Source organism: Anoplopoma fimbria, chromosome 19 (assembly GCF_027596085.1).
Source record: "Anoplopoma fimbria isolate UVic2021 breed Golden Eagle Sablefish chromosome 19, Afim_UVic_2022, whole genome shotgun sequence".
Classification (NCBI taxonomy): domain Eukaryota; kingdom Metazoa; phylum Chordata; class Actinopteri; order Perciformes; family Anoplopomatidae; genus Anoplopoma; species Anoplopoma fimbria.
The window spans coordinates 26,220,953-26,245,738 of record NC_072467.1 but is presented as its reverse complement, the minus strand read 5'-3'; the positions used below and the strand labels follow the sequence as shown (position 1 = coordinate 26,245,738).

General features: G+C 43.3%; 1 protein-coding gene across 1 annotated transcript; it reads left to right on the top strand.

The window, feature by feature from the left end:
* The first annotated feature begins 4,299 nt into the window (after positions 1-4,299).
* LOC129108878 (plasma membrane calcium-transporting ATPase 1-like) lies at positions 4,300-23,023 on the top strand. Its single transcript, XM_054620800.1, has 20 exons — positions 4,300-4,495; positions 9,166-9,363; positions 9,713-9,970; positions 10,834-10,959; positions 11,422-11,601; positions 12,464-12,490; positions 15,255-15,395; positions 16,338-16,552; positions 16,740-16,982; positions 17,752-17,993; positions 18,071-18,308; positions 18,407-18,586; positions 18,845-18,932; positions 19,390-19,496; positions 20,096-20,287; positions 20,693-20,906; positions 21,019-21,230; positions 21,327-21,434; positions 21,639-21,827; positions 22,553-23,023. The coding sequence occupies exons 1-20, from the start codon at positions 4,300-4,302 to the stop codon at positions 22,919-22,921; spliced, it is 3,723 nt and encodes a 1,240-aa protein (XP_054476775.1). The 3' UTR covers positions 22,922-23,023.
* Positions 23,024-24,786: the final 1,763 nt, after the last annotated feature.

Below are 24,786 nucleotides of genomic sequence, written 5' to 3'. Positions count from 1 at the left end.
TATATATACATGTATATACATATGTATATATATATATATACGTATGTATATATATATATATATACATATACATACGTGTATATATATACATATATATATATATATATATGTATATATACATATATATATATAAATATATACACATGTATACATGTGTGTATGTATACATTGGTGACGTGTGCTTGTTGTGGGCGTGGCCTGTGTTGGCGGTGAGACGGGGTTTCCCGCTGCGTGTCGTCAGCAGGGGTTCAGTCTCCGTCAGTGTTTCTCTACGAGCGTCTCTGCAGGTGAAGGTGAGAGAACCGCTCATGAAGCTCCGGTGCTGCGGGTCAGGACGCTGTGGAGGTCACCGCCGACCAACAGCGCCACCTAGCGGCAAGAACGCAGCGCCACCAGGGGGCGACCGTTAGTGACCGTTAGCGACCGTTGGCTCATTAACGAGCTCGGTTGGTTAATTTAACGGCAGTTAACGGTTAAATTAACGAACGTCATGACGTCATTACGTCAGTTAACGTTAAGGCACGATAGCTGACGTCATGACGTCATCACGTTGTAAACCCAGCAGGTTCCGTTATTAACTTTGTTCCCTTTAGTAAATGAATAAATGACTTTATAATAATTAATCTAAACCAGTTCAGTCACGTGCTGCGTCATCAGGACTAATTAACTAATCATCTCATTTAATGTCACGTGACTCCAACGCTTTGAGTGACAGGTTTTCAAACCGTCGTCTCACTGAAAACCTCACGCCTTGGCCAGTGACGTCACCATCAGCTGTGAACAAGGTGGACGGAGGCTTGTCGCCATGACAACCTGAAGCATCAGCCGTCATCACGTGTCCCTTTAACCGACATCGCCCCCTGCTGGACGGGAGTGGAAGAGCTGCTTGAAAACATGCAAAACAACACAAACACAACTCACTCTGCTGCAGCCATTATCCTCCTTCTAATGTTCCCTCCTCTCTGGCTACCTGTTCACTTACCTGTTGGCACATGTAGATAGTTTACAGTTTACTGCAGTATGTTAAATGACTAATAATAAAGCAGTATGTTTTTGTATTAAGTATCTAGTTCATTATAGTGTGTCCTATTCTCATAAGGACCATGTCTCCCCTTGAGCTCCGGCTCCATATTCCACCAACGCCTTAATGTTCTTCAATACTATAAAGATTTCTTCCTGTGTCACTTAAGTCCCAATATTTTTGCCAGGTTTTGTAATTACGATCTCCTTTATGATAGTTTTATTTAACAGTACTTGTATGTCAATTTACTGTCATTTTAAGAATTGTTTAGCCAATACAGGCACCGTCTCGTTTCCACATTATTGTGGATGAAACATTTTGAATAATGGAAAGCTAAAATGATTATAGAATAATATAGGCCTAACTAATAATAAGATATTTTAATTTTGGTGCATGATCGACACATATTTATCAAACAGGTTGTTTTTTCTTTCTTTAAATAAATAGTTCTTGTTTTTGCAACAGTATAATCTGGTAGATGGAAGTTTTCCTCTCACAGTAAAACTAGAGTTTAACACTGTACACTGGTAAGCTGATACCAGGTCAGCCTGGTGTTTAGTGAACCAATTCAAACAGAATTCATTTATCCTCCAGACTTTAATCTTCTTTATGAGATGAATTCATTTATTCTCTGTCTTAATCACCTTCAGATCTGGGTTGTAACATGTGAGTAAGTGTGGACTAGATTAAACAGAAATCTGTCACCATTGTTTTTTGGCTGCAACAATCCGAGCTCTAATAGACGGGTGGATGTGCGATGCCCTCAGTGAACTACTTCTTTGGTAGAGTGAGTTTTAGAGTGCGGGTTCAAAGATCATACTCGCTCAGTGTTAAACACTATCATGCAAATGTGAAACAGTGATATCACCCTGTGTGTGTTTGTGTTCAGTTAATCCGCCTGTGTCTCTCTGTGCTGTAATCCACCTGTTTGTGTGTGTGTGTGTGTGTGTGCCACCTGACGTCAGCCGGCATCATCGCGCTCAGAGGGTGGGGGGAAGGGAAGCGTGCATGAGTTTTGTGTGTGTCTCTGTAAGAAAAAAGAAACAAATGTAGTGAACGTGCAGCCAGAGCGCTGAGAACAGGGATAGATAGTTATCAGTTGTACAGCTTCTCAAGTGTGTTTAGATAACGGTTCCCTCCTCTCAGCAGGTGGAGCTCAAGCAGCAGCAGGTTTAGTAGACCTGGTCTGTGACTGTAGACCTGGTCTGTGACTGTAGACCTGGTGTGTCTGTGTAGACCTGGTCTGTGACTCTGTGTAGACCTGGTCTGTGACTGTAGACCTGGTCTGTGACTGTGTGTAGACCTGGTCTGTGACTGTGTAGACCTGGTGTGTCTGTGTAGACCTGGTCTGTGACTGTAGACCTGGTCTGTGACTGTGTGTAGACCTGGTCTGTGACTGTGTGTAGACCTGGTGTGTCTGTGTAGACCTGGTGTGTCTGTGTAGACCCGGTCTGTGACTGTGTAGACCTGGTGTGTTTGTGTAGACCTGGTCTGTGACTGTAGACCTGGTCTGTGACTGTGTAGACCTGGTGTGTTTGTGTAGACCTGGTCTGTGACTGTAGACCTGGTCTGTGACTGTGTAGACCTGGTCTGTGACTGTGTAGACCTGGTCTGTGACTGTGTGTAGACCTGGTCTGTGACTGTAGAGCTGGTCTGTGACTGTAGAGCTGGTCTGTGGCTGTAGAGCTGGTCTGTGACTGTAGAGCTGGTCTGTGACTGTAGAGCTGGTCTGTGTGTAGACCTGGTCTGTGACTGTAGAGCTGGTCTGTGACTGTAGAGCTGGTCTGTGGCTGTAGAGCTGGTCTGTGGCTGTAGAGCTGGTGTGTTCTCAGCAGGAGGAGCTGCTGCAGCAGCAGCCTCTCTCGCGCTCACTGAACCTACAGATTGTCTAATTAGATTAAGCGAGGCTTTCCTCAGATAATCATTCAGCTCCTGTGCTTGTGGCTGTGAGTTTCCTGAAGGTCAAACTGAATTTCCGAACAACAGGCTGGTTTTGGGAGTAAACTGTGGTCTCGGAGCAGGTCTGCAGACCGACGGCTGAGGAGCTGTGGCTGGGTTATGGGCTGTTTCTGGAGCTGTGAGTGTGACGCTGCTCAGAGTAATCGGACCGCCGCTAATACCTGCTGCTGCTAACAGGAGGCGATGGGGGAAGTTTCTGTAAGTAAAGCCTTTCTTCTCCTCAGTGCTGCAACAATGAAGTAATAACTGTGTTTTATCAGATGCGACCGGCTCCGAGGAGTGTTTCTGTCAAAGAAGCCTGAGTGTGTTTTCTTAGTGGAGAGAGCTGGCTGCTTAGTCTAACTGTTTCACACCTCCATTAGTTTGAGTAGTATCATGTCCTGCTGTAATGACTTGTTCAATATTAACTTATAAAGTTAAAAGGAAAAATATACTTTTGCAGCATATCTTTTACGTGAAGCTTTAAAGCCCCTCTGTGTCTCCTGTTGTGAGCGGAGTATCTTTGTGTTTGTGTTTGTGAGATGGAGTCACTAATGAGGCGTTCGTAGTGTACAGTGAGCAATGTGTCCAGGGACGACTTCAGTTCTGCCCGTTCACCTACCAGCAGCTCTTTTCTTTCTCTCCTTCAGCCTCAAACAGGCTGCTCCTCTCTCGCTCAGATTAAGCCTCGACTGACTGATTGACACAGATTACAGTTGAAGGCATGGAGGTCACAACCTGTGAGGAACACACATAACGGCTTTCAGTTCACACACCAGCAGGCACAAAGCTCTACAACTGCCTGTTCAAAGGGAATCCACAATTAAACTCATACAGCTGATTACTAACAGTGGTGAGGTGAGACGAGGGAACAAGTACCACGTCAGATAAGTGTAAATTAATGAGAATTGAGTTTGATCGTGATCTCCCAGCACTGAACAAACTTTAAATGTTTAAATATTTTTCCTCTTCCTGCTGCCGAGGACAAAGACAATTTGTAAAGAGTATTTCCTTAATCACTCTTGATTTACTCCAGCTGCTGCCCATGAACAAGTTACTGTGCTAGGAAGGGTTGTATATGTGAATATGGAAAAGATATTCATTTAAAACATTCTCTCAGCATTTAAGGAAGGAATGCCTGTTCCTTATCCAATGCGAGGGTCCAAGGACACAGTTGTCCAGATTGTAAAGCCCGCTGAGTTGTTTTCACAGAGCGCTCTAAACTGACGTGATCTATCCCTCTCCCTACAGTCACAGAGTCCCTGTAAGGCCACATCTGCACCCGACCACTGAGTCTGTGTTTTTTGGGAGGCCTCTATCGAGTCCCAGAGGAAGGAGACATGGCCAACAACTCTCTTCGTGGGTCCAAACATGGCCAACGTGGCGAGGCCAACCACGAGGTCGAGTTCGGCTGCTCGATGCAGGAGCTCAGCTCCCTCATGGACCTGAGAGGAGAAGATGCAATGAACAAGATCAAGGATTGTTACGGAGATGTTAACGGACTGTGTAACAGACTGAAAACGTCACCTATCGATGGTAAATATGTGAGAAACTCTGCTTATGTGTTAAGTTTGTGTCTGCACTAGAACAACAGCGTGACTCCCAGCTAGTGCACAGAGAAACGTAAAGCTAAACTTAAGTTTAACCACAGGCAATGTGACGCTCCACTTTGGTATTTAACGATGTAGAAGGCCTCTTCTCTAATGACTCACAGGCCCCGCCCCCTGGCGTGGACTCTGGTAAAACAACAGGGGACGGTCTAGCTTTAGTCTTTAAGGGACCGTCTACTGTGTGATGGTCAAAGTCAACTGTGTCCTTCAGCCTCTGTTGATCCTGCTCTGCTCCCTGTTCAGCTTCAGGACAGTATGACACAAATGCTGCTGTTCCAGACTCTAAAAACTGCTTTTTGATAAAGGTTAATCATAAGTAAATATTAATATATTATTAGGAGCCCAGGGAAAGCATCTGTGTTTGAAGTCGCACCAAGTGCACCAACTATTTTAGTTCATGTATGTGCAGCAGAGCAAATACAAAAGGGCTTGTGAAGTGGAAAATATATTGCAGGGTGTAGTCATTAATAAAGAAACTCACCCCTGTAAGAATAACGACAATCTCTGCAAATGAGAAGCTTATCCAGTATTCCTGCAACATTTAGTTTACTCTTGTTAATTAAATCACCAAAATGGCATCGAAGTATTGTTGATCTAGAAAACGTCTATTCTCAGCATCTTAGAAACAATTTCCACCAAAATACCAAATACTTGCTTTGTACTGCTTCATTTGAATGCACCCTCTACCTGTTTGTGTTTCTCCTCTATGTCTGTAGTTCTGGGCACCAAAATGTCACACAAATGGGCAAAACACATTTAATGGTCAAGAAAATACCACATTGTCTGCGTGCTGCTCTAGTTGTTGTCCCGACGGCTAAAATGATCATAAAAATATAGCGGAGGATTCATTGTCGTACAAGTTATTGCGATTAACGGTTAAATTGTCTCTTTCTGTCAATTTACTTTTGCTCATTAAAATGAAGTGATTATTGGCAAAAATAATGTAAATGAATCTATTAATAATTTGCTGAAAGAAAGACACAAAATAAAACCTAAATTGCACATTTACTACTGCTAGACAACTTACCTGTTCATTTCAGTCTGCTCTCTCTCTCTCTCTCTCTCTCTCTCTCTCTCTTCTCTATCTCGCTTGACCACAAACTCGCTCTCTGGCTCCTCCTGAAAGGACCCTCACTACTCCACCATGTATCCATCCAAACATTTACATGTGAATTGTCTAATCTGTAAAACATGGAAGCAACAACTCCAGCTCCTTTACACTGAAACCTTGCGCTCAGATCGACTCTTTATTTACCAAGCTGATGAAAACGCCCCTAATTCACTTTCTATTTGCTGCCAAATGTCAACATTGACTTAAAATCCTCTTGATTGTTGAATTAAACAATTATGCAAAATAATAGCCGTCTGCTCAGATAATGGAGATAAGTTGATTTTGAATAATTGAGACAGGCCTAGTTGCGGTGGTTAAAAAAAAGGGCCCTAAATGTCATAATAGTTTAAAATCTGGCTGCAGTCTTTGTCCACTCAGACATGATACTAGTTCATGTAACGTAGTCTTTTCTTCACGAGGTGACCTCTGCTGTATCCTGGAGGGTTGCTGCTGCTGCTGGATCAGAGGTCGCTGTGTGTTCTCACGCAGCAGATGACCAGAGGAGTTTCACATTCATCTTTATATGCTAAACTTAGACTCCATAACCCGACAGCACACTGAGCACAACATCCCACTGTTTGTATGTTTCAGCACGTTTACTACATATCATCACATGATCATTTGACAAATTAATTCTTTCAGATTGATTCCTTCCTTTCATTCATACACCCAATGGTTTCACTGCAATTATATAAAAGTCTGCATGCAGAGACATGATCCAGTTTTGGCGAGGACCATCGTCCCATGCCTGGACTCAGTGTTTGCCAGTGTGTCTCATTCTGAACTACAGACGTGGACTCAGTGTGTCTCATTCTGAACTACAAACAGTGGACTCAGTGTGTCTCATTCTGAACTACAGACGTGGATTCAGTGTGTCTCATTCTGAACTACAAACGTGGATTCAGTGTGTCTCATTCTGAACTACAGACGTGGACTCAGTGTGTCTCATTCTGAACTACAAACAGTGGACTCAGTGTCTCATTCTGAACTACAGACGTGGACTCAGTGTCTCATTCTGAACTACAGACGTGGACTCAGTGTCTCATTCTGAACTACAGACGTGGACTCAGTGTGTCTCATTCTGAACTACAAACAGTGGACTCAGTCTGTCTCATTCTGAACTACAAACAGAGGACTCAGTGTGTCTCATTCTGAACTACAAACAGTGGACTCAGTGTGTCTCATTCTGAACTACAGACGTGGACTCTGTGTGTCTCATTCTGAACTACAAACAGTGGACTCAGTGTCTCATTCTGAACTACAGACGTGGACTCTGTGTGTCTCATTCTGAACTACAAACAGTGGACTCAGTGTCTCATTCTGAACTACAGACGTGGACTCAGTGTCTCATTCTGAACTACAGACGTGGACTCAGTGTGTCTCATTCTGAACTACAGACGTGGACTCAGTGTGTCTCATTCTGAACTACAGACGTGGACTCAGTCTGTCTCATTCTGAACTACAGACATGGACTCAGTGTGTCTCATTCTGAACTACAGACGTGGACTCAGTGTCTCACGCTGACCTGCAGACAGTGAACTGTGAACAGTGTATCTCATAGGTCTGCCCCTTGACATTTCCCTCCTCATCATTAATTCATCCCGTCTGTCCGTCTTGCATACGCTCAGTAAACACCTTCAGTGTTTGGGCTCCTGCTGACACAGAGAGGTAAAATGTCAGAAGCAGCTTGAAATCAGTGGAAAATCCATCACACCGTTTTACTCCTCTGTGTGTGTGTTTGTGGTGACAGCTGGGGGTCAGATCAATTAACTTACAGTGTAATCCCACTCACCTGAAAGCAGAGGGCAAGCTCAGTGCTCTGCTCGCTGAGTTTCATTTTCCCCGAGCATGACGAGAGGTTACAAACCTGCTCAGACCGACCGAGTCCGCCGCCGCCGCCGCCGTGCAGCAGCTGCAGAGAGTCCAGAGGGATGTGAGCTTGTCCTTACATGTACTGCTCCTCAGAGGAAACCTGTCTGCTCACTGCTCCCACACAAATACATTTTGATGCAGCTCTTGTAGCCTAATCCTAAACTACTACTAGTTAATGTATGCCAATTGTAGTTGTATTCTACACAAAAGTGTGTATGTGACACTGTACGTTTAATAACACGAGACAACTTGTCCTTTTCTTCATTGCTTTGATCGAACTCCAACAGCGTGAATCCACTCTCTCTCTCTGTCGCTGAACACCACACACAACACACACACACAACACTACTCATACACCAACAACATATTATGATAACAACTTGTGTTATGCACTTAAACTCAGCCTTGGCCTCTTACACACAGTAGTAGGCCTACTGCAAACATCAACACATACACATGAAAAAACAAGTTGATATATTCCTCTTAGAGGCAGTAAAAAGGTTGTAAAGTTTCAGTGAAACAGAAGTTGGAGCGTCTTTAGCTTTTATACTGTAACGTGTTTCACAGTGAAACTTAATAATTGAGCGGTGTACAGTCACAAGAGGGATTTAAATCAAATCCTGAGCATTTCATTGGACCACACGGAGCTGAAGTTGACACCTCCCTCCCCTGGTGTTAGATTAGCAGTAGGACGAGGGAGAGATGAAACCTGGAAAGCTGATGGAAACTATCTGGCCACCCTCGTTATATACAACTGCATTTGAGGTTCATAGTTACCTAACAGAGCGATATGGAGAGAGATAGGAAGAGATGTGTGTTTGGATATCAGTGGGGTACAACGAGTAGTCATTTCTTAAACAATGTGGCTGATTTTGCAGATTTTCAACAGGCTGTACATCCAGATAAACAGCGTCAAACACATATCCCTGCTTACCGCTCTTCATTTTGCTCTGTTAGATAACTACGATGACGGGGATGGCTAGCTAGTTGCTCAAAGTCTCATTTGTTTTTTTTTAAACATCATCAAACATTTGAAACCATTTTACAGAAAAGAGAACACAGGTATTTTATTGAGATTGTAACGTAAAAGTACTCTGACACTGATTTGACATATATTTGGCATATAACAAGAGATAAATGAAAAAGGACACAAAGACACAGGATTAAAAAACTGGGAAATTTAAATGTTATTTCCCTGGGGCTTCAAAGTCATTAAATTTGCGCTTAAAGTATTATACTGTTTATTATAACCCAAGAGTGTATGTCAGAGACAAATCAGATCAGAACACATTAATGACTCTGTGATGTCACAGGGCAACAGATCTATCAGTTCTAGCCATAGGTTTTAATTCTGTCCTTGTTAAGACAAGACTTCTTTAAATCTAGAAAAGAAAATAGTCAAAATGAACCTTTGGCAGTATATTGCTTATGCTCCAGGTCTTTATCAAAACAACTGGATGCAGGGGCAGCAAGAGGTGTAACATTAAGATACAAAACAAAATACTCTATTAATCTCCCTGGAGAAATAATTAAATATGAACTCTGTTTGATGGTGTAAACCAGGATCAGAGGAGGACCGGTCTCTCACTGTGTCTTTGTGTTCCATGTTGCAGGTTTAGATGGAAACTCTGAGGACATCGAAAGGAGAAAACGGGTGTTTGGACCGAACCTCATCCCTCCTAAAAAACCCAAAACCTTTTTGCAGTTAGTGTGGGAAGCCCTGCAGGATCTCACACTCATCATCCTGGAGGTGGCAGCCATCATTTCACTAGGCCTTTCTTTCTACAGCCCGCCCGATGTTGACAGAAGGAGTGAGTTCATTCATGTTTATTTTAAACACTCACTCAGTTTGTTCATATTTACATCTTTAGAAAAGTATCTTTACATATCTTTTATTATGAAACTGTTTGTAGACATATACAGAAAGGCATATACACGCACATCAAATCCAAAAAGCCCAGGAGCTCCTCACAGAAAGCTTATTGAATGAATAGTTTAAGGGGTGAGGGAGTTAAACCATGCAGTATCTTTCATTAAACTCTAGGCTTAATGACAACATTTCTTAAATACAGTCAATGGTAAAGAAGCCGGGGGAAATGTAACAAATGTAAACCTGCGTTTCAAAAAACTAAAACTCCAGCCTGCGTTGTCTCTGTTCAGACTGTGGCAAAGCAGCTGGCGGCGCGGAGGACGAGGGTGAGTCGGAGGCCGGGTGGATCGAAGGGGCTGCCATCCTGCTGTCGGTGGTCTGCGTTGTCCTGGTGACGGCCTTCAACGACTGGAGCAAAGAGAAGCAGTTCCGCGGCCTCCAGAGCCGCATCGAGCAGGAGCAGAAGTTCACCGTTGTCCGAGGGGGTCAGGTGATCCAGATCAAAGTGTCCGAGATCGTCGTTGGAGACATCGCACAAATCAAATATGGTGAGAGACCAAAAAACACACACTTGACCTTCAACCATTGATTGAAGGTCATGATTACAGCTGAATGTCAAACCTTAGCACTGACTGAAATGTGAACCTGAGACCATCAAAAAAAGACAGGTACTGGAAGATGACATCAAAGTTCTGTTCAGATACATAATCTTGTTCATTTATTATTTAATCTTTTTGACAGTTTTTACAACATTGGCATCTTTTGTTCAATTAAAAAAGGGTTTTGAAGACAAACATGTTTATATTTATTTCTCAAAGTAAGGTCCTATCCATCTTCAACTGCTTAAAAACAAACTTCCTTTTGAGTTTAAATGCACTTATTGTTAGTTGTTTTGGACAATAGAATCTGAAAAGTTAATGTAATGCAATGAATGTAGTATCCTATGGGTGCTACTATTGAAAATCTTCAAATGGTAGTTAGTTAGTTGTATTTAGAGATGCTCTCATGTTCAAAGCGTTATTCATGGTCCTCAAAGGATTGAAAAATTCCATCTGAAAAACTGACCTGCAGTGATTCTGGATCATCCACAGAGCTGTCAGTCGAGAAAACTGTGGAGTTGTTTTATGGTGACAGAATAACCAATCATTTCAACACAACCCTAACATCCCTGTCTTCTAGGGATCATTAACATCATATTGCAATAATCTATATGATAAAATATTTATACAGATACCGATATTGTGCCTGTGGTGGCCAATTTACAGTTTAGTCTCCACAGAAGAATGTTGATGTTTTCAAATGATAATGAGCCGACTTTTCTCTGTTTAGATCGAACATTTCTACGATGTGATGATGATGGAACATAATGTCCTCATGAGTGTGAGCTGTAATTACTGTGTGTGTGTTCCAGGTGACCTCCTCCCTACTGACGGAGTCCTCATTCAAAGCAACGACCTGAAGATTGATGAGAGCCCGATGACCGGAGAGTCGGATCATGTCAAGAAGAGTATAGATAAAGACCCCGCGCTGCTTTCAGGTGCTTCACTCTTTTCTCTTTTCACATGAAATAACAGAGACGGGGAAAAACTAAAGTAAAATATATTTATATATCACAACTCACAAATTCACCTTAAAGGGCTTTACAATCTGTTCACCAACAATCTTTTTGCTGGGGGAAACAATTAAGAAACTTCAGTAAAAGCAACTGAGGAGGGATCCCTCGTCCAGGACGGGCAGGTGCCCCGTGTTGGGAATAACCACGAGATATAATAACAATATATATGACAGAATAAGAATGCGAACATGTATATGAAAAAGATTGATCCAGGATCAGTCAAGCAGATAAATCCTGAGCCACACAAAGTCTTCTCCACCATGTAACCTGTGACTTGCTACACAAACACACACGGGTCACCTCGGTACCATCGTCTGTCTGCAACAGGGTAAAGTTCCTCTCTCTCTCTCTCTCTCTCTCTCTCTCTCTCTCTCTCTCTCTCAGGTACCCATGTAATGGAGGGCTCTGGCAAGATGTTGGTCACCGCTGTGGGCGAGAACTCTCAGTCTGGAATCATCTTCAAGCTGCTTGTTGCTGGTGAGGAAAGTGAAGGTGAGGCTGAGGAGAAGGCGAAGAAAGAGAAGAAAAAGGAGCAGAAAAAGAAAGCCAAGATGGACAAGAAAAGTAAGTTAAGAATATAAAGGGATTGTTTTACTCTTAAAGAGGAACAGGATGCTGCTTACCGGTTCTCAGTTCATATTTCACCTTTCAAAAATCTGTGACTGACCTAAAGGTCAGTCCACATTAACAGTGTTTTTTAAATCGTCTCACACAGCAGATACACTTCTGTCTCAAAATAAGACGATATAAAACGTTATTGATACCCAGAGGGGACAGAAATAAGTAGAGATACATTGAGAAGGTAAAACTAAACAGCTGGAAAGGGGCACTTAGTAGATTGCAGATCTCCACCAGGTGTGTTGCTAAGGACCACTGCTGTCATGTTTGAGTGAATGAACACCTCTCACCCAACAGATCCGCTCACATTGTAATATATGCAGGTGTCACAGCTCCATCTCACAGGCGTAACCGTGACTTGTAGCATTTATTTAGGCTTCAGGTCTATTTTTTCTGCAATACGTGTGTAATTGCGAAGTAGTTACCCGATTAAAAAGGCCCAGAATAACTGTGTCTCTGTATGTCGGAGATGCATCGTTGTATTATCACTTGCCTCCGGGGGCTGGTTAAGAGTATTGAGTGAGGAGTCAGCAGGCTGTCAATGGCTTCATAAAAAAAGACCAATAGAAGATGTTGCAGAGTACGTTTGCACACCATTAAGATGCTTTTAAATGATTGTAACAGTGAGGAAGGACCTCCTCACTGCTACTTTAAGGATCAGAGTGTATGATTTTCTCCTTCATCTCAGTGTGGTACCAAAGTATCAATAATGAGGGAAAGGCTTTCCTTTATCTGGTTATAATATATTTATGTTTATTTGGCGCTTTAAATTTTTTGTTCATGTCTGACTGTTTTTTTTTTTTCACAGGTAAAAAAGATGGCAAAGCAAAGAAAGGTAAGCAGCAGAGCTCTGTGAGTGACTGTTTATGACTGAGTGACTGTGATAGTTGTTTTGAACTGCAGCAGCTTCAGTTCATCCGTCCCTCAGTTACCTGAGGTCGGTTGGTTTAGCTGCACTGGTCACTGTGGACTCTACTGGTCACTGTGGACTCTACTGGTCACTGTGGACTCTACTCATGCTGAAGAGAAGACAACATTAGTTTGTTTTCCATGTTTTAATTCATCTAACATGTTGGTCAAATGTGCAATATATGTTACTGTTCTCTGAGTGGAGCAGTGTAGAAGCCAACAGGCTGCCAGTGGTCATGTAGTGTCAGTGGTCATGTAGTGTCAGTGGTCATGTAGTGTCAGTGGTCATGTAGTGTCAGTGGTCATGTAGTGTCATAGGTCATGTAGTGTCAGTGGTCATGTAGTGTCATAGGTCATGTAGTGTCATAGGTCATGTAGTGTCAGTGGTCCATAAGTGGTCATGTAGTGTCAGTGGTCATGTAGTGTCATAGGTCATGTAGTGTCAGTGGTCCATAAGTGGTCATGTAGTGTCATGTGGTGTCAGTGGTCATGTAGTGTCAGTGGTCCATAAGTGGTCATGTAGTGTCATGTAGTGTCAGTGGTCCATAAGTGGTCATGTAGTGTCAGTGGTCATGTAGTGTCAGTGGTCATGTAGTGTCAGTGGTCATGTAGTGTCATGTAGTGTCAGTGGTCATGTAGTGTCAGTGGTCATGTAGTGTCATGTAGTGTCAGTGGTCATGTAGTGTCAGTGGTCAGTGGTCATGTAGTGTCAGTGGTCATGTAGTGTCATAGGTCATGTAGTGTCAGTGGTCATGTAGTGTCAGTGGTCATGTAGTGTCAGTGGTCATGTAGTGTCAGTGGTCATGTAGTGTCATGTAGTGTCAGTGGTCATGTAGTGTCAGTGGTCATGTAGTGTCAGTGGTCATGTAGTGTCAGTGGTCATGTAGTGTCATAGGTCATGTAGTGTCATAGGTCATGTAGTGTCATGTAGTGTCCTGATATGTGAAGTCGAGGTGTTTCTGTCACCAATTCTGGGGGTTTGTTGTAACTTATTCAATGGTATTTCTGTTGGAGCAGGTAGAGACTTTATGAGTGTATTTAGCAGCTCCATGGTCAAAAGATAAAAAAATAAAAACTTCAATTATACCGACTAATCGCTGCAGCCCTCCTTTGGATCCTGAAGTTTGTGGGAGTCAAACACTGTCTGCCGACCTCACATGGTAACCGGTAAACGGACTTGCACTTGTTTAGCGCTATTTCTAGTCTTCCAACCGCTCAAAGCGCTTTCACACTACACGTCATTCACCCATTCATACACTGATGACACAGCCTTGAGGAGTCAAGCCGAGAAGCCGGGGGATCAAACAGCCGATCTTCTGATTGAGGGGCGACCCGCTCCACTTCTGGGCCAGAGTCGCCCCCCCACATCCATCCATAGATATGATGTTAACAATGCATACGTGTGCACCGGCCATCTGAGCTTCTGATGTCAGCAACATCTCTGTCGTCTAAATGGAAATATAGCCAATCAGGACGGAGCCCAAAATAGCTTAATTGGTTCATAAACCTAATCATGAATATACAGACTCACTCAGACCCATCTCACATCATTATCCCACTATTATCACACACAATTCAGTTAAAGGATCCTGATTAGTTTGTTGTTGTCTGAAGGTCACTGTCTGTTCGATGCCTCTAACATTGTTCTACATTGTACACTGTTTCCTAAATAACAGGACATATCTGGTGTTTAAAGTCTTTTTTACATCATGATCATCAACATCAGGGTTCTGAGGTGGATCTCAGGTTCTGAAGTCAGTGAGACTCTGGGTTCTCCCTGCTCATGTGTTCCTCGTGGTCCCCGTGGTCCCACAAGGTGCGATGCATGTCCTGTGGTTGAAGCAGCAGCAGGTGCTCCCGACTCTGTTGATGGTGATTAGGACCAAGCAGATTATCAGCCTTAAACTCGCTAGCTGCTTTCTTCTCCTGCCTGCTGCTGATGCCTGCCTGTCCACTAATAACCTCATTACTGAGCTGGGATCAGCGTGCTCACACACACACACACACACACACACACACACACACACACACACACACACACACACACACACACACACACACACACACACACACACACAGCCAGAAACAAACACACACACACCTGCATATAAAATGTAACACAGTCACAGAGCTACAGTGTCAGTTCGTTCTGTTTGTTTGGCTGTTTATTGTTACCATGGCGATCAAGATGGAACATAGATGATGTAGTCCGGATGGTTAGTTAGAGGATTAGTTTGTTAGTAGATGAGTTTGGAGGTCTGCCTTGGCTCATACATGAAGGTAACCAACACAGCACAATAACTTCACCTTTCTATTGACACAAATCATAGCCCCAACCTCCACTGGTCCTACTGGTTTGTCCTGGTGACAATATTTCAACCACGTTGTTGACATGTCTGGCCATGTGTGATTGACACACTGACATCATCATGATCATCCTCAGGTCCTGCTGGGCGACTCCACCAGATCCACAGGATGCTGTAGTGTATGATGGGATAGGACAACCTGATGTTTGTGTTCTTTGGGCTGCTGTAGTTGCTGAGATAGTTGTCAGGGATTTATTTTAAACAAATACAGACATTTACCTCTAATTCATCCTGTTTTAAGGAATATTGGATGATATATTGGAAAAGGATCCCCGACTCTTTTGTTGACGCAAACTTTTTACTGACTTTCTGTGTCCTCTGCAGGAGAGAACAATGACGATGTCACAGAGGTGCAGCCGATCAATGAGGACGGAGAACCAGAGAAGAAGAAAACCCCACCAAAGAAGGAGAAGTCGGTCCTCCAGGGAAAGCTGACCAAAATGGCCGTGCAGATCGGCAAAGCAGGTACAAATAGAGAATCCGATGAATGATGAACAGAGTGTGAATGTCAGAGTAGACATCGCCTGAGTTCTGAACCCCAACATGTTGATGAAACAATCCACTGGACTTTTATTGCACAGGAGAACATCTGGTGGAAACATGCTGTGCTGTTATTCAACTCATTTAGTACTGTCTCGTGTTCGCTCTCATCCTGGTGTCCTACTTTCAGGACTATGGTTCAAAGCATTTTATAAACCGTGTTAATAAGTGCTGTGGTGGAGTTTAGTTCCAGAGGTGGAGGGAGAGATAAACATGATGAAAACTACCGTATTAAAATGTACAATTGGACTAAATGCAGCTTTGCAACAACTTACTTATATCACTTTCATACTTGAGAGCGACATTGCTGTTGTAACAATGTAACTCTTAAGACTGGGTGACTGAAGCAAAGATATTATTCTATAATCACTGGGATTATTCTATCCTCCCTATTAAATGTGCTGCACCGCACACACTGCCCGACAGAGAAGAGCCCAACGTTCCACACACATTTACATTTACTTATTCAGTAAACCTGCAGCAGTAAAAACATATTTTTTAATACAAGATGATAGTCGCATGGATTATCATCATGACCCATCCCAAAAGGACACATCAGTTAGAATAAGTTGTAGATGGAAGGTGAATTGGACAGTGAAGAGAAGACTGACCACAGCCCACGGAGGGTTTGTGACTTAATTTGCTTTAACACATAAAGCCTACACATTTTTAGCTTTATTTTTGTCTAACACATGTAACAACTGTTAAAAAACTACTTTGTGAGATTGTGGTAAAACACACATTCCAATCTCTCCCAGGTGAGGAGTTGTCTTGTCTTAAAGTCGGGGAATAAGGCTCCCTCAGTTACTCTCATGTCCTACACGTTTCACCTACAATGTGTCTGTCCCTCTCCGTCTGTGTCTTCAGGTCTGTTCATGTCGTTAATGACTGTCATCATCCTCATCACCCGCTTCGCGATTGATACCTTCTGGGTTCAGGGGGTCCCCTGGCGCAGCGAGTGTGTTCCCATCTACGTGCAGTTCTTGGTGAAGTTCTTCATCATCGGTGTGACGGTGCTGGTGGTGGCCGTGCCTGAAGGTCTCCCTCTGGCTGTCACCATCTCCCTGGCCTATTCAGTCAAGGTCTGCTTGTATACAGCCTGTCACTTTAAACATATAGAGTCTGTACGACATTCAGTCAGATTATGTTCCTTTGTTTTTCATCATTTCTATATGATGCAGTAAAAACAATAGGTTAATCCAATCAAAACTGACATCAGTTGTAGTTTGTGCTTTGGGCTCAGGTAACGCTGCTTTCCTCTTTTGTCAGAAAATGATGAAGGACAACAACCTGGTCCGCCACCTGGACGCCTGTGAAACAATGGGCAATGCCACGGCCATCTGCTCCGACAAAACGGGCACGCTCACTATGAACCGCATGAAGGTGGTGCAGGCCTACATCGCAGGACGCTACTACAAAAACCTGCCGGAGCCGAGCCAGATCTCTGCCATGGCCCTGGAACTGCTCCTATACTGCATCGGGGTCAACTGCGCCTACACCACCCAGATTATGGTGAGCTAAAAATAGCCGACCACTCAGGAGGCTCTGTGAGTTAAGCATTTGGCTGAGGGAGCAGGTTGGTTTGGAGAGCAGATCAGGACTCATCTGATCACTGCACAGATCAGAGCACATGCGTTCATGATACCAACAGGTTCAGCTTTCTGAGTTTCCTTTCTGTCACGCCACCACTAAGACTGTCACAAGCCATTCTTTTCTGTGTTTAATTAGTCTGACCATTATTTTCTGGAAGGAGGAGGAGCCTACTAAATCTTTAGTTTAAGTTTTAGTTTGCTCACTGAAAATTGCAGGTTTAAATTTAAAGTCACATTTTATGTTTCTCGTTTTGTTTAGTGGAGATTTAGTCAGTTTTGGTGTTAGTGTTTAGTTTCATTTTAGCCAAACTTTTCTTAGACAGTTTGTAGATACAGGAATGGATTTTGGATAAGGAGGATAATTCTCCTGGCTGTAGAAATTCCAATTAGAAGTAAGCATAACGCTAAATATAAATAAATGCTGTTCGTTTAGTCATCTAGGCTGAGAATGTGTTACTGACCAACCGTACTTCTTTCATGTCATTATCGGTTATTGGACACTGAAAATGTTTAGGTTATTATCTGACAAAAATATGTGTAAGAGGAAGTTGAAAATGTAACAATATTTCAGTTTTTTCAGCTTCTTACTAACAGTTAGTGGTCTGTTGTGAAGTCGATAAGTTTAAGATACACCATGTAGAGAAGCTGATTGGTCATTGAAAACTTAACATCCTCTCTGCTCCCTGCAGCCTCCAGAGAAGGAGGGCGGGCTGGCTCGCCAGGTGGGAAACAAGACTGAATGTGCCTTACTGGGATTATCCCTCAAACTGCACCGAGACTACCAGACCATCCGCAACGAATTCCCAGAAGAGAAACTGTTCAAGGTCTACACCTTCAACTCCTCCAGGAAGTCCATGAGCACCGTGCTGAAGAACCACGATGGCAGCTACCGAATGTACAGCAAGGGCGCCTCTGAGATCCTGCTCAGGAAGTAGGTTTACCGCTCCTCCTCACACAGCTCTGTGCTCAGTTGGATGGCGATCACATGACTCTTTCCTGCGGTTCCAGGTGCAGTAAGATCATTTTGGCCAATGGTCAATCCAAAGTCTTTAAGCCCCGGGACCGAGACGACCTGGTGAGGAAGGTGATCGAGCCGATGGCGTCGGAGGGCCTGAGGACCATCTGCCTCGCCTACAGAGACTTCCCCGTCGCTGACGGAGAGCCTGACTGGGAAGACGAGGCCCACATACTGACCAGCCTCACCTGCATCGCTGTGGTTGGCATTGAAGACCCTGTGCGACCTGAGGTACGTCAGCAACCAGCCAAACGCAGTACAAACACATCACACACTGGACCCTTAAAAGAACCGATTCTGACAAAAGAAATGATTGTTGTTCTCATCAGGTACCAGAAGCCATCAGAAAGTGTCAGCGGGCCGGGATCACTGTCCGCATGGTGACTGGAGACAACATTAATACTGCCCGGGCCATCGCCATCAAATGTGGCATCCTGCAACCCGGAGAGGACTTCCTCTGTATGGAAGGCAAAGAGTTCAACCGACGGATACGAGACGAGTTTGGAGAGGTCCGAAAAAACATGTTCAACATTAATGTATTTTTTTAATTACTCTGTCGGGCAAGTGGGTACAAAATCAGACGGACTTTTGGCCTTTTCTTTTTTTTGCCATGGAAATTTTCTTCTCAGCCTTTTTGAATCTCTTATGACCCCTCATAGGAGCAACCACCACTAGCACAATCTGCAGTTTTGTCTGCTTAACTAATTTAAATTAATGTTTTGCAACTAACACTTCATATTATGTCGTCTCTCTCTCTCTGTGTGCAGATTCAGCAGGAGCTTATTGATAAGATTTGGCCAAAGCTGAGAGTCCTTGCCAGATCATCTCCAACGGACAAACACACTCTGGTCAAAGGTTAGACACACTTTAAGTCAAGAGGGCTTGTTGAGGCAGTGGTTAGAAAGACGTAGGTCTCTGATATTCAGAAACAAATGTCTGGAATTGTAGGGGGGGGCATTAAATCTGGGTTGGTGTCTGAGAGGTCTGCATAGAGAGGCACCTGTCGGCCTCTGGCTGCTTGGACCTCAGCCCTGCCTCCTCTGTGGCTTAAGAAAAAAGTCTTAAAAGTAATTAAATATGTACTTTATAAATGTACAGATGCTCTAGTATTTGAATTGCAAAATGTATGCATGATGTCATCAAAGTGCTTTAGTGCTTAGAGTATCACAGAAAATGTGAACATATATACAAATTCAGAGGCAACCCTGATAAAGAATTATAGGACACGAAAACAGCGGAAAACAATGTGTTGTTCATCTTCACTTGGCCCATTAGTGTGTCTCAGCGGTGTGTTTGTCTGTCATCGTCTCAGGTATCATCGACAGCACTGTGCTGGAGAAGAGGCAGGTTGTCGCGGTAACTGGTGACGGAACAAACGACGGCCCAGCCCTCAAGAAAGCAGATGTTGGCTTCGCCATGGTAACAATTGTTGCTGATGTCATGAAACTGCTGCTTCCATCTGTCATTGTAACATTAACATGATTTATTAATTAATATAAGAATAAATTATAAAAAAATATATAATCTATTGCTTATTCATATGAGCTGATCTAAAAAGACAGATTGATTTATTTTCAAGTTTAAAGAAAGTAAACAAAACGAATGTCCAGATGGACATTGAACTTCCTATCCTCTGTTGTGGCCACGCCCCCTCAGACCTTCAGGTTATTCTGGTTATTGTATTTTTTATCTTACTATCGATTTAGAGCAGCCAGGGGCTGAAAGGACAAACAATTGATTATTCTATCATTTCAGATTTTATGATTGAGTCTGCTTACTGATTTTTAATTAACTCTCCGCAATCATTGGAATACACCTCAGTGTGTGTCGAGTGTCAGAACATCCTAGGATGTACTGAGAGTCAGCTGATCCTGACAGATATCTGTGGGAGCAATCAGAGACGTGTGAGGAGCATTTAAGATGATCACAGCACATCCTTCAGTCATCAGCACCTTCACATGTAACACTCAGAATCAGAAGAGGTTTGTGTAAGCTGACCCACACGCTGTGTTCTGCAGGGTATCGCAGGGACAGATGTGGCGAAGGAGGCCTCTGACATCATCCTGACAGACGACAACTTCAGCAGCATCGTGAAGGCGGTGATGTGGGGCAGGAACGTCTACGACAGCATCTCCAAGTTCCTGCAGTTCCAGCTCACCGTCAACGTGGTCGCTGTCATTGTGGCCTTCACCGGCGCTTGCATCACCCAGGTCAGAGCCTTCACCCGACACAGCTGCTGCCTACATCAGGGTAGTAACAACATGATGACATTACAATAAAGGCAATCCATGTGACAAACACAGCCCATATCTGCACATATGTAAGTCATCCGAAGGACCTTAAAGTCTGATGTGACAATGCAGTGAGGCTAAAACTGGTGTATTATGTCCAATTTTCTAGTTTTAGTTGGGATACTTGCTGCAGCATTCTGAAACACCAGAACGTGACTAGAACATGGCAAGCCTGACAACAAAACATTACAATAATCCCGTCTGGAAGATACAAAGGCGTGTATTAGGATCTCTGCATCAGCCATGGATAAGGAGGACCTGATTCTAGCTATCTTGAAACTCAAGTAGATGGCGTTGACAGTAGATCTATGTGCGTGTTTCCAGGACTCTCCTCTCAAAGCCGTGCAGATGTTGTGGGTCAACCTCATCATGGACACCTTCGCCTCACTGGCTCTCGCCACCGAGCCGCCAACCGAGGCTCTGCTGCTCAGGAGCCCGTACGGCCGCAAAAAGCCGCTCATCTCCCGCACAATGATGAAGAACATCCTGGGACACGCCGTCTACCAGCTGACCGTAATCTTCACCCTGCTCTTCTTTGGTCAGTGAACGCACCACAGCTTCATGGTCTGAAACACATCCTCTTAAATAACCCCTTTTGATTGGGTAGATTTCTACACCTGCTCAGTAGTCTGTTACGCTCCCGTTCACAGGTGAACATATATTTGACATCGACAGTGGCAGGAACGCCCCCCTCCACGCTCCGCCCTCTGAGCACTACACCATCGTGTTCAACACCTTTGTGCTGATGCAGATCTTTAACGAGCTCAATGCCCGTAAAATTCACGGCGAGAGGAACGTGTTCGAGGGCGTTTTAAACAACCCCATTTTCTGCACCATCATCCTGGGAACCTTCCTCATACAGGTGAGCTGTGAAGGGCGAGGCACACCGTCACACCCGGCCATGTCCTCAGTGAGAGGAGTTCACTGTATGACGGTGCGTCTCTCTTTCCTCCTGCAGATCGTCATCGTGCAGTTTGGTGGCAAACCATTCAGCTGTGTGAGTCTGACCATCGTGCAGTGGCTGTGGTGCGTCTTTCTGGGTTTTGGCAGCCTCCTGTGGGGACAGGTAATGAAGGGAGATGGGGATGACATGTAGCAAACGTTTCTGGCTAGAACTGAACTGGAAACATTGTGATTACACGGTCAGCATCTTGAAAACACAAACCGCAAAGAAACACAGGATTCAGTGGAATTGCTGAATAATAATAATAACTTTATTTAGCTGTTGTCTCAGACTGGGTTGTAATGTTTGTGTCGGTCCGCCTCCCAGCTGGTGTCCAGCATCCCCACTCGCTGGCTGAAGTTCCTGAAGACGGCGGGTCACGGCAGGCAGCAGGAGGAGATCCCCCAGGAGGAGCTGGAGGAGATGAAGGACGTGAACGAGATCGACCACGGTGAGATGGAGCTGAAGAAGAGTCAGGTGCTCTGGTGCCGCGGCCTCAACCGCATCTCCACGCAGGTATGGGTTCACATTTCAAAGGACATTTCACTACAGTTGATACAGGAAATGTTACTCTGACAAAACAACTGAGATCGTGACGAGCAGCATGAGCCTCCTAAAGCTTTCCACTTATGCTTCAGTTTTACAGGAATCGGTTCAAATATCTGAGTCCAAACAAAAGAGAACAGGAAGTTTAAAAAAGTAATCCACTGGATTAACTGCTGTGTCTAAAGGCAGAGGGATCTACTAAAAACCAAACAGCTGCCTGTTTGCCTGCACACTGCGGTTTGTTTCCATCTATGAGGATTTGTTTATTTTATAATCTTCTGTGGAAATTCAAGAGAACTACCTCTGGTTACCCGGTAGAGGATTTCACTTTGAACCAGAGTTCACAGATCAAAACCAGAGCGCAACATTTAGGACGACATTCCTCAGTAAACTAACAAATAATTATAAACTAGCATTTGAAGCCTTTATTGTTGAGCATTTTGCTATTTGCCAATAAGATAAGAAGAAACCACACTTATCACTACGACAACAAGAGGTCCTTGAGCATGCCGCCATAATGAGCAACCAAAATGTTCTGCAGTTTGCTGCATCAGAATGTGAGATTAGCTTCGGACAGACACACCCAGCAGCTCACTCACGCACCACAGTGACTGCTCTCTTGATGAGAAAAATATTGAGAACAAGATAGACAAACACCTGAATCTTTCTTTTTTTTGTTCCCCTTCATCTTTCAGATCCGAGTGGTGAACGCCTTCAGAGACAGCGTGTCTCCCTACGAGGGCCTGGAGACGCCCGAGTCCCGCAGCTCCATCCACAGCTTCATGAGCCACCCTGAGTTCCGCATCGAGGACTCGGTGGCTCATATCCCGCTGATCGACGAGGCCGAGTGCGAGGACGACGCCCCCACCAAACGGATCCCCATCGTCCTCCCACCGCCGCTGATCGGGCTCTCCGCCCTGCCGCCTATCCCGGCCTCGCCCAGAAACCAGAACAACAACGCCATGGTCTACGACATCGCGCTGCCTGGCCAGATCCCTTCCAACTCAGCGGGGCTGCCGCCGTGTCCAGGGAGCCCCCTGCACAGCCTGGAGACCTCACTCTGAAGCCCCAGACCACATCCTGTTAAATGAGGACTGCTGGTACTGTGTTCTGTACTGGAGTTCTGGTTCTTCAGAAAGAATGGGAAAACATTTTAAGAACAGACTTGTCTGATTGGTTCTCGTCAGGAGTTCACCTGATGGTTTTTAGAATCCAGGAAGCAGAAATGTCTCCAGGTGTGTCTGTGGTTGTGTACTGAGTGGCGGTGCAGGTTCACACGGACTGATGTTTCTTTATTTATTTTAATAGACATGAACTCTACAGTTGTTGTTTAGAAGAAGAGTGTTTGTGAGGTGGTCGATCAATAATCCGTTTCTGATCTGTAAATATTAATGTTGGTGTTCAGACGTAGTCAGAGTTTTATTCTGTGTTTCTATTCTTCAGCGAACAGGCTGATGTTTTCTGACGGGGAAGAGTTCCGGTTAGTTATGTGTTGAGTTTTAACTTGAAGGATCTGTGGATGAAATGTTTAAGGTCATCCAGCTTTAATGGGGGGGGGGGGGGGGGTATTCTTACAAAGACCTGTGTTGCTAGGCAGAAGAGTTTTTAGTAAATGTCTAACTTTGGATTTTATTCTAGCATTTTTGTAAAAAAAAGAGTTTAGATTGTTGTCGTTTATAAATATGTAAAACCAAAAGTTATTAAAAGTTAAAAACAACTTCCAGAGCAGGATGTTTCTGACGGAGCAGACAGAAGAACATTGATCCTCTTTTGTCCTTCATATCAACCTGCTGAAGCTCCGCCTCCTTCCTGATGCTTTCATGACATCATAATCCTTTTCTTTACAGGCTCCACCTTTTTTATTACATCATACCCGTCCCGCAGGAAGCCTTCCCACTGCAGGACACAGACGACCTGAAGTCAGAAAAAGAAGGTTTAGGGGGACTCAAATTATTTATTTGTGACAATTCGGAATAAATGAATCAGAGCACTGACTTTAAAAAATGAATAGTAAATCAGGTCATAATTATTATGCTACTGCATCGATATCATTCTTTACTAAACTTAGGATCTGACAGGAACTCAATACAAACAAATCCATGAAATATTAACCAAATTAGATATTATAAGGATGAACGTCCTTAATTTAACTCACAAAGGAGTTTTTATAACTTTCTGAAAGTGACTCATCTCGTATTGTTACAAGAAAAAAGAAATCCGGTATAAAGTTTGAAAGACACAATATTAAAAGTTGGTACACCATAAGAGTAAAGAAAATAAGTTTCAGGATTTTCTTTTAATAAAATTGTTTTATTTACAATTTTAATATTTTCCGACAACTTTTTGATTTTTTTTTTATATTTTAAAAATGTAGATGTCATTTTTTAAAAATAATTTTACAAGAAAAAACAGTCATAATATTATAAGAATAAAAAACACACTTTAAAGATAATCATTTTACAAGAAAAAAATATTAAATTAAATATTTTATAAATATAGTAACATTAACATTTTCAAGAATAATTAGTTATTAAACATAATGTTATGAGAATAATCATTTTACAAAAAAGAAATCGTAGTAGTATCAAATATCAGGTAATGATAGTGCAGTAAAATGTTCCTTATTAGTGTTTTACTATTATATTTGATGTTTCTGATGATTAATGTGTATTTTGCATTTTAACTCCTTTATATCCGGTTGGTTAGTTTAATCTACAGTTATGGATTATATTACATTACATTCATTACAGAATATAATAATTATTCAAAAGTGGATATTGTTACATTCATTGCTTTTTTATAACTGAACCGTCATTGTTTTGGTCGGTTGGTTCCACCTGTGTTTGTACTTCTACCATTTGGAGACGCAGAAACTGAATGTCTCATTGTTATTCAGCGCTGGAAGAAGTATTTTGATCTTTAATTTGAG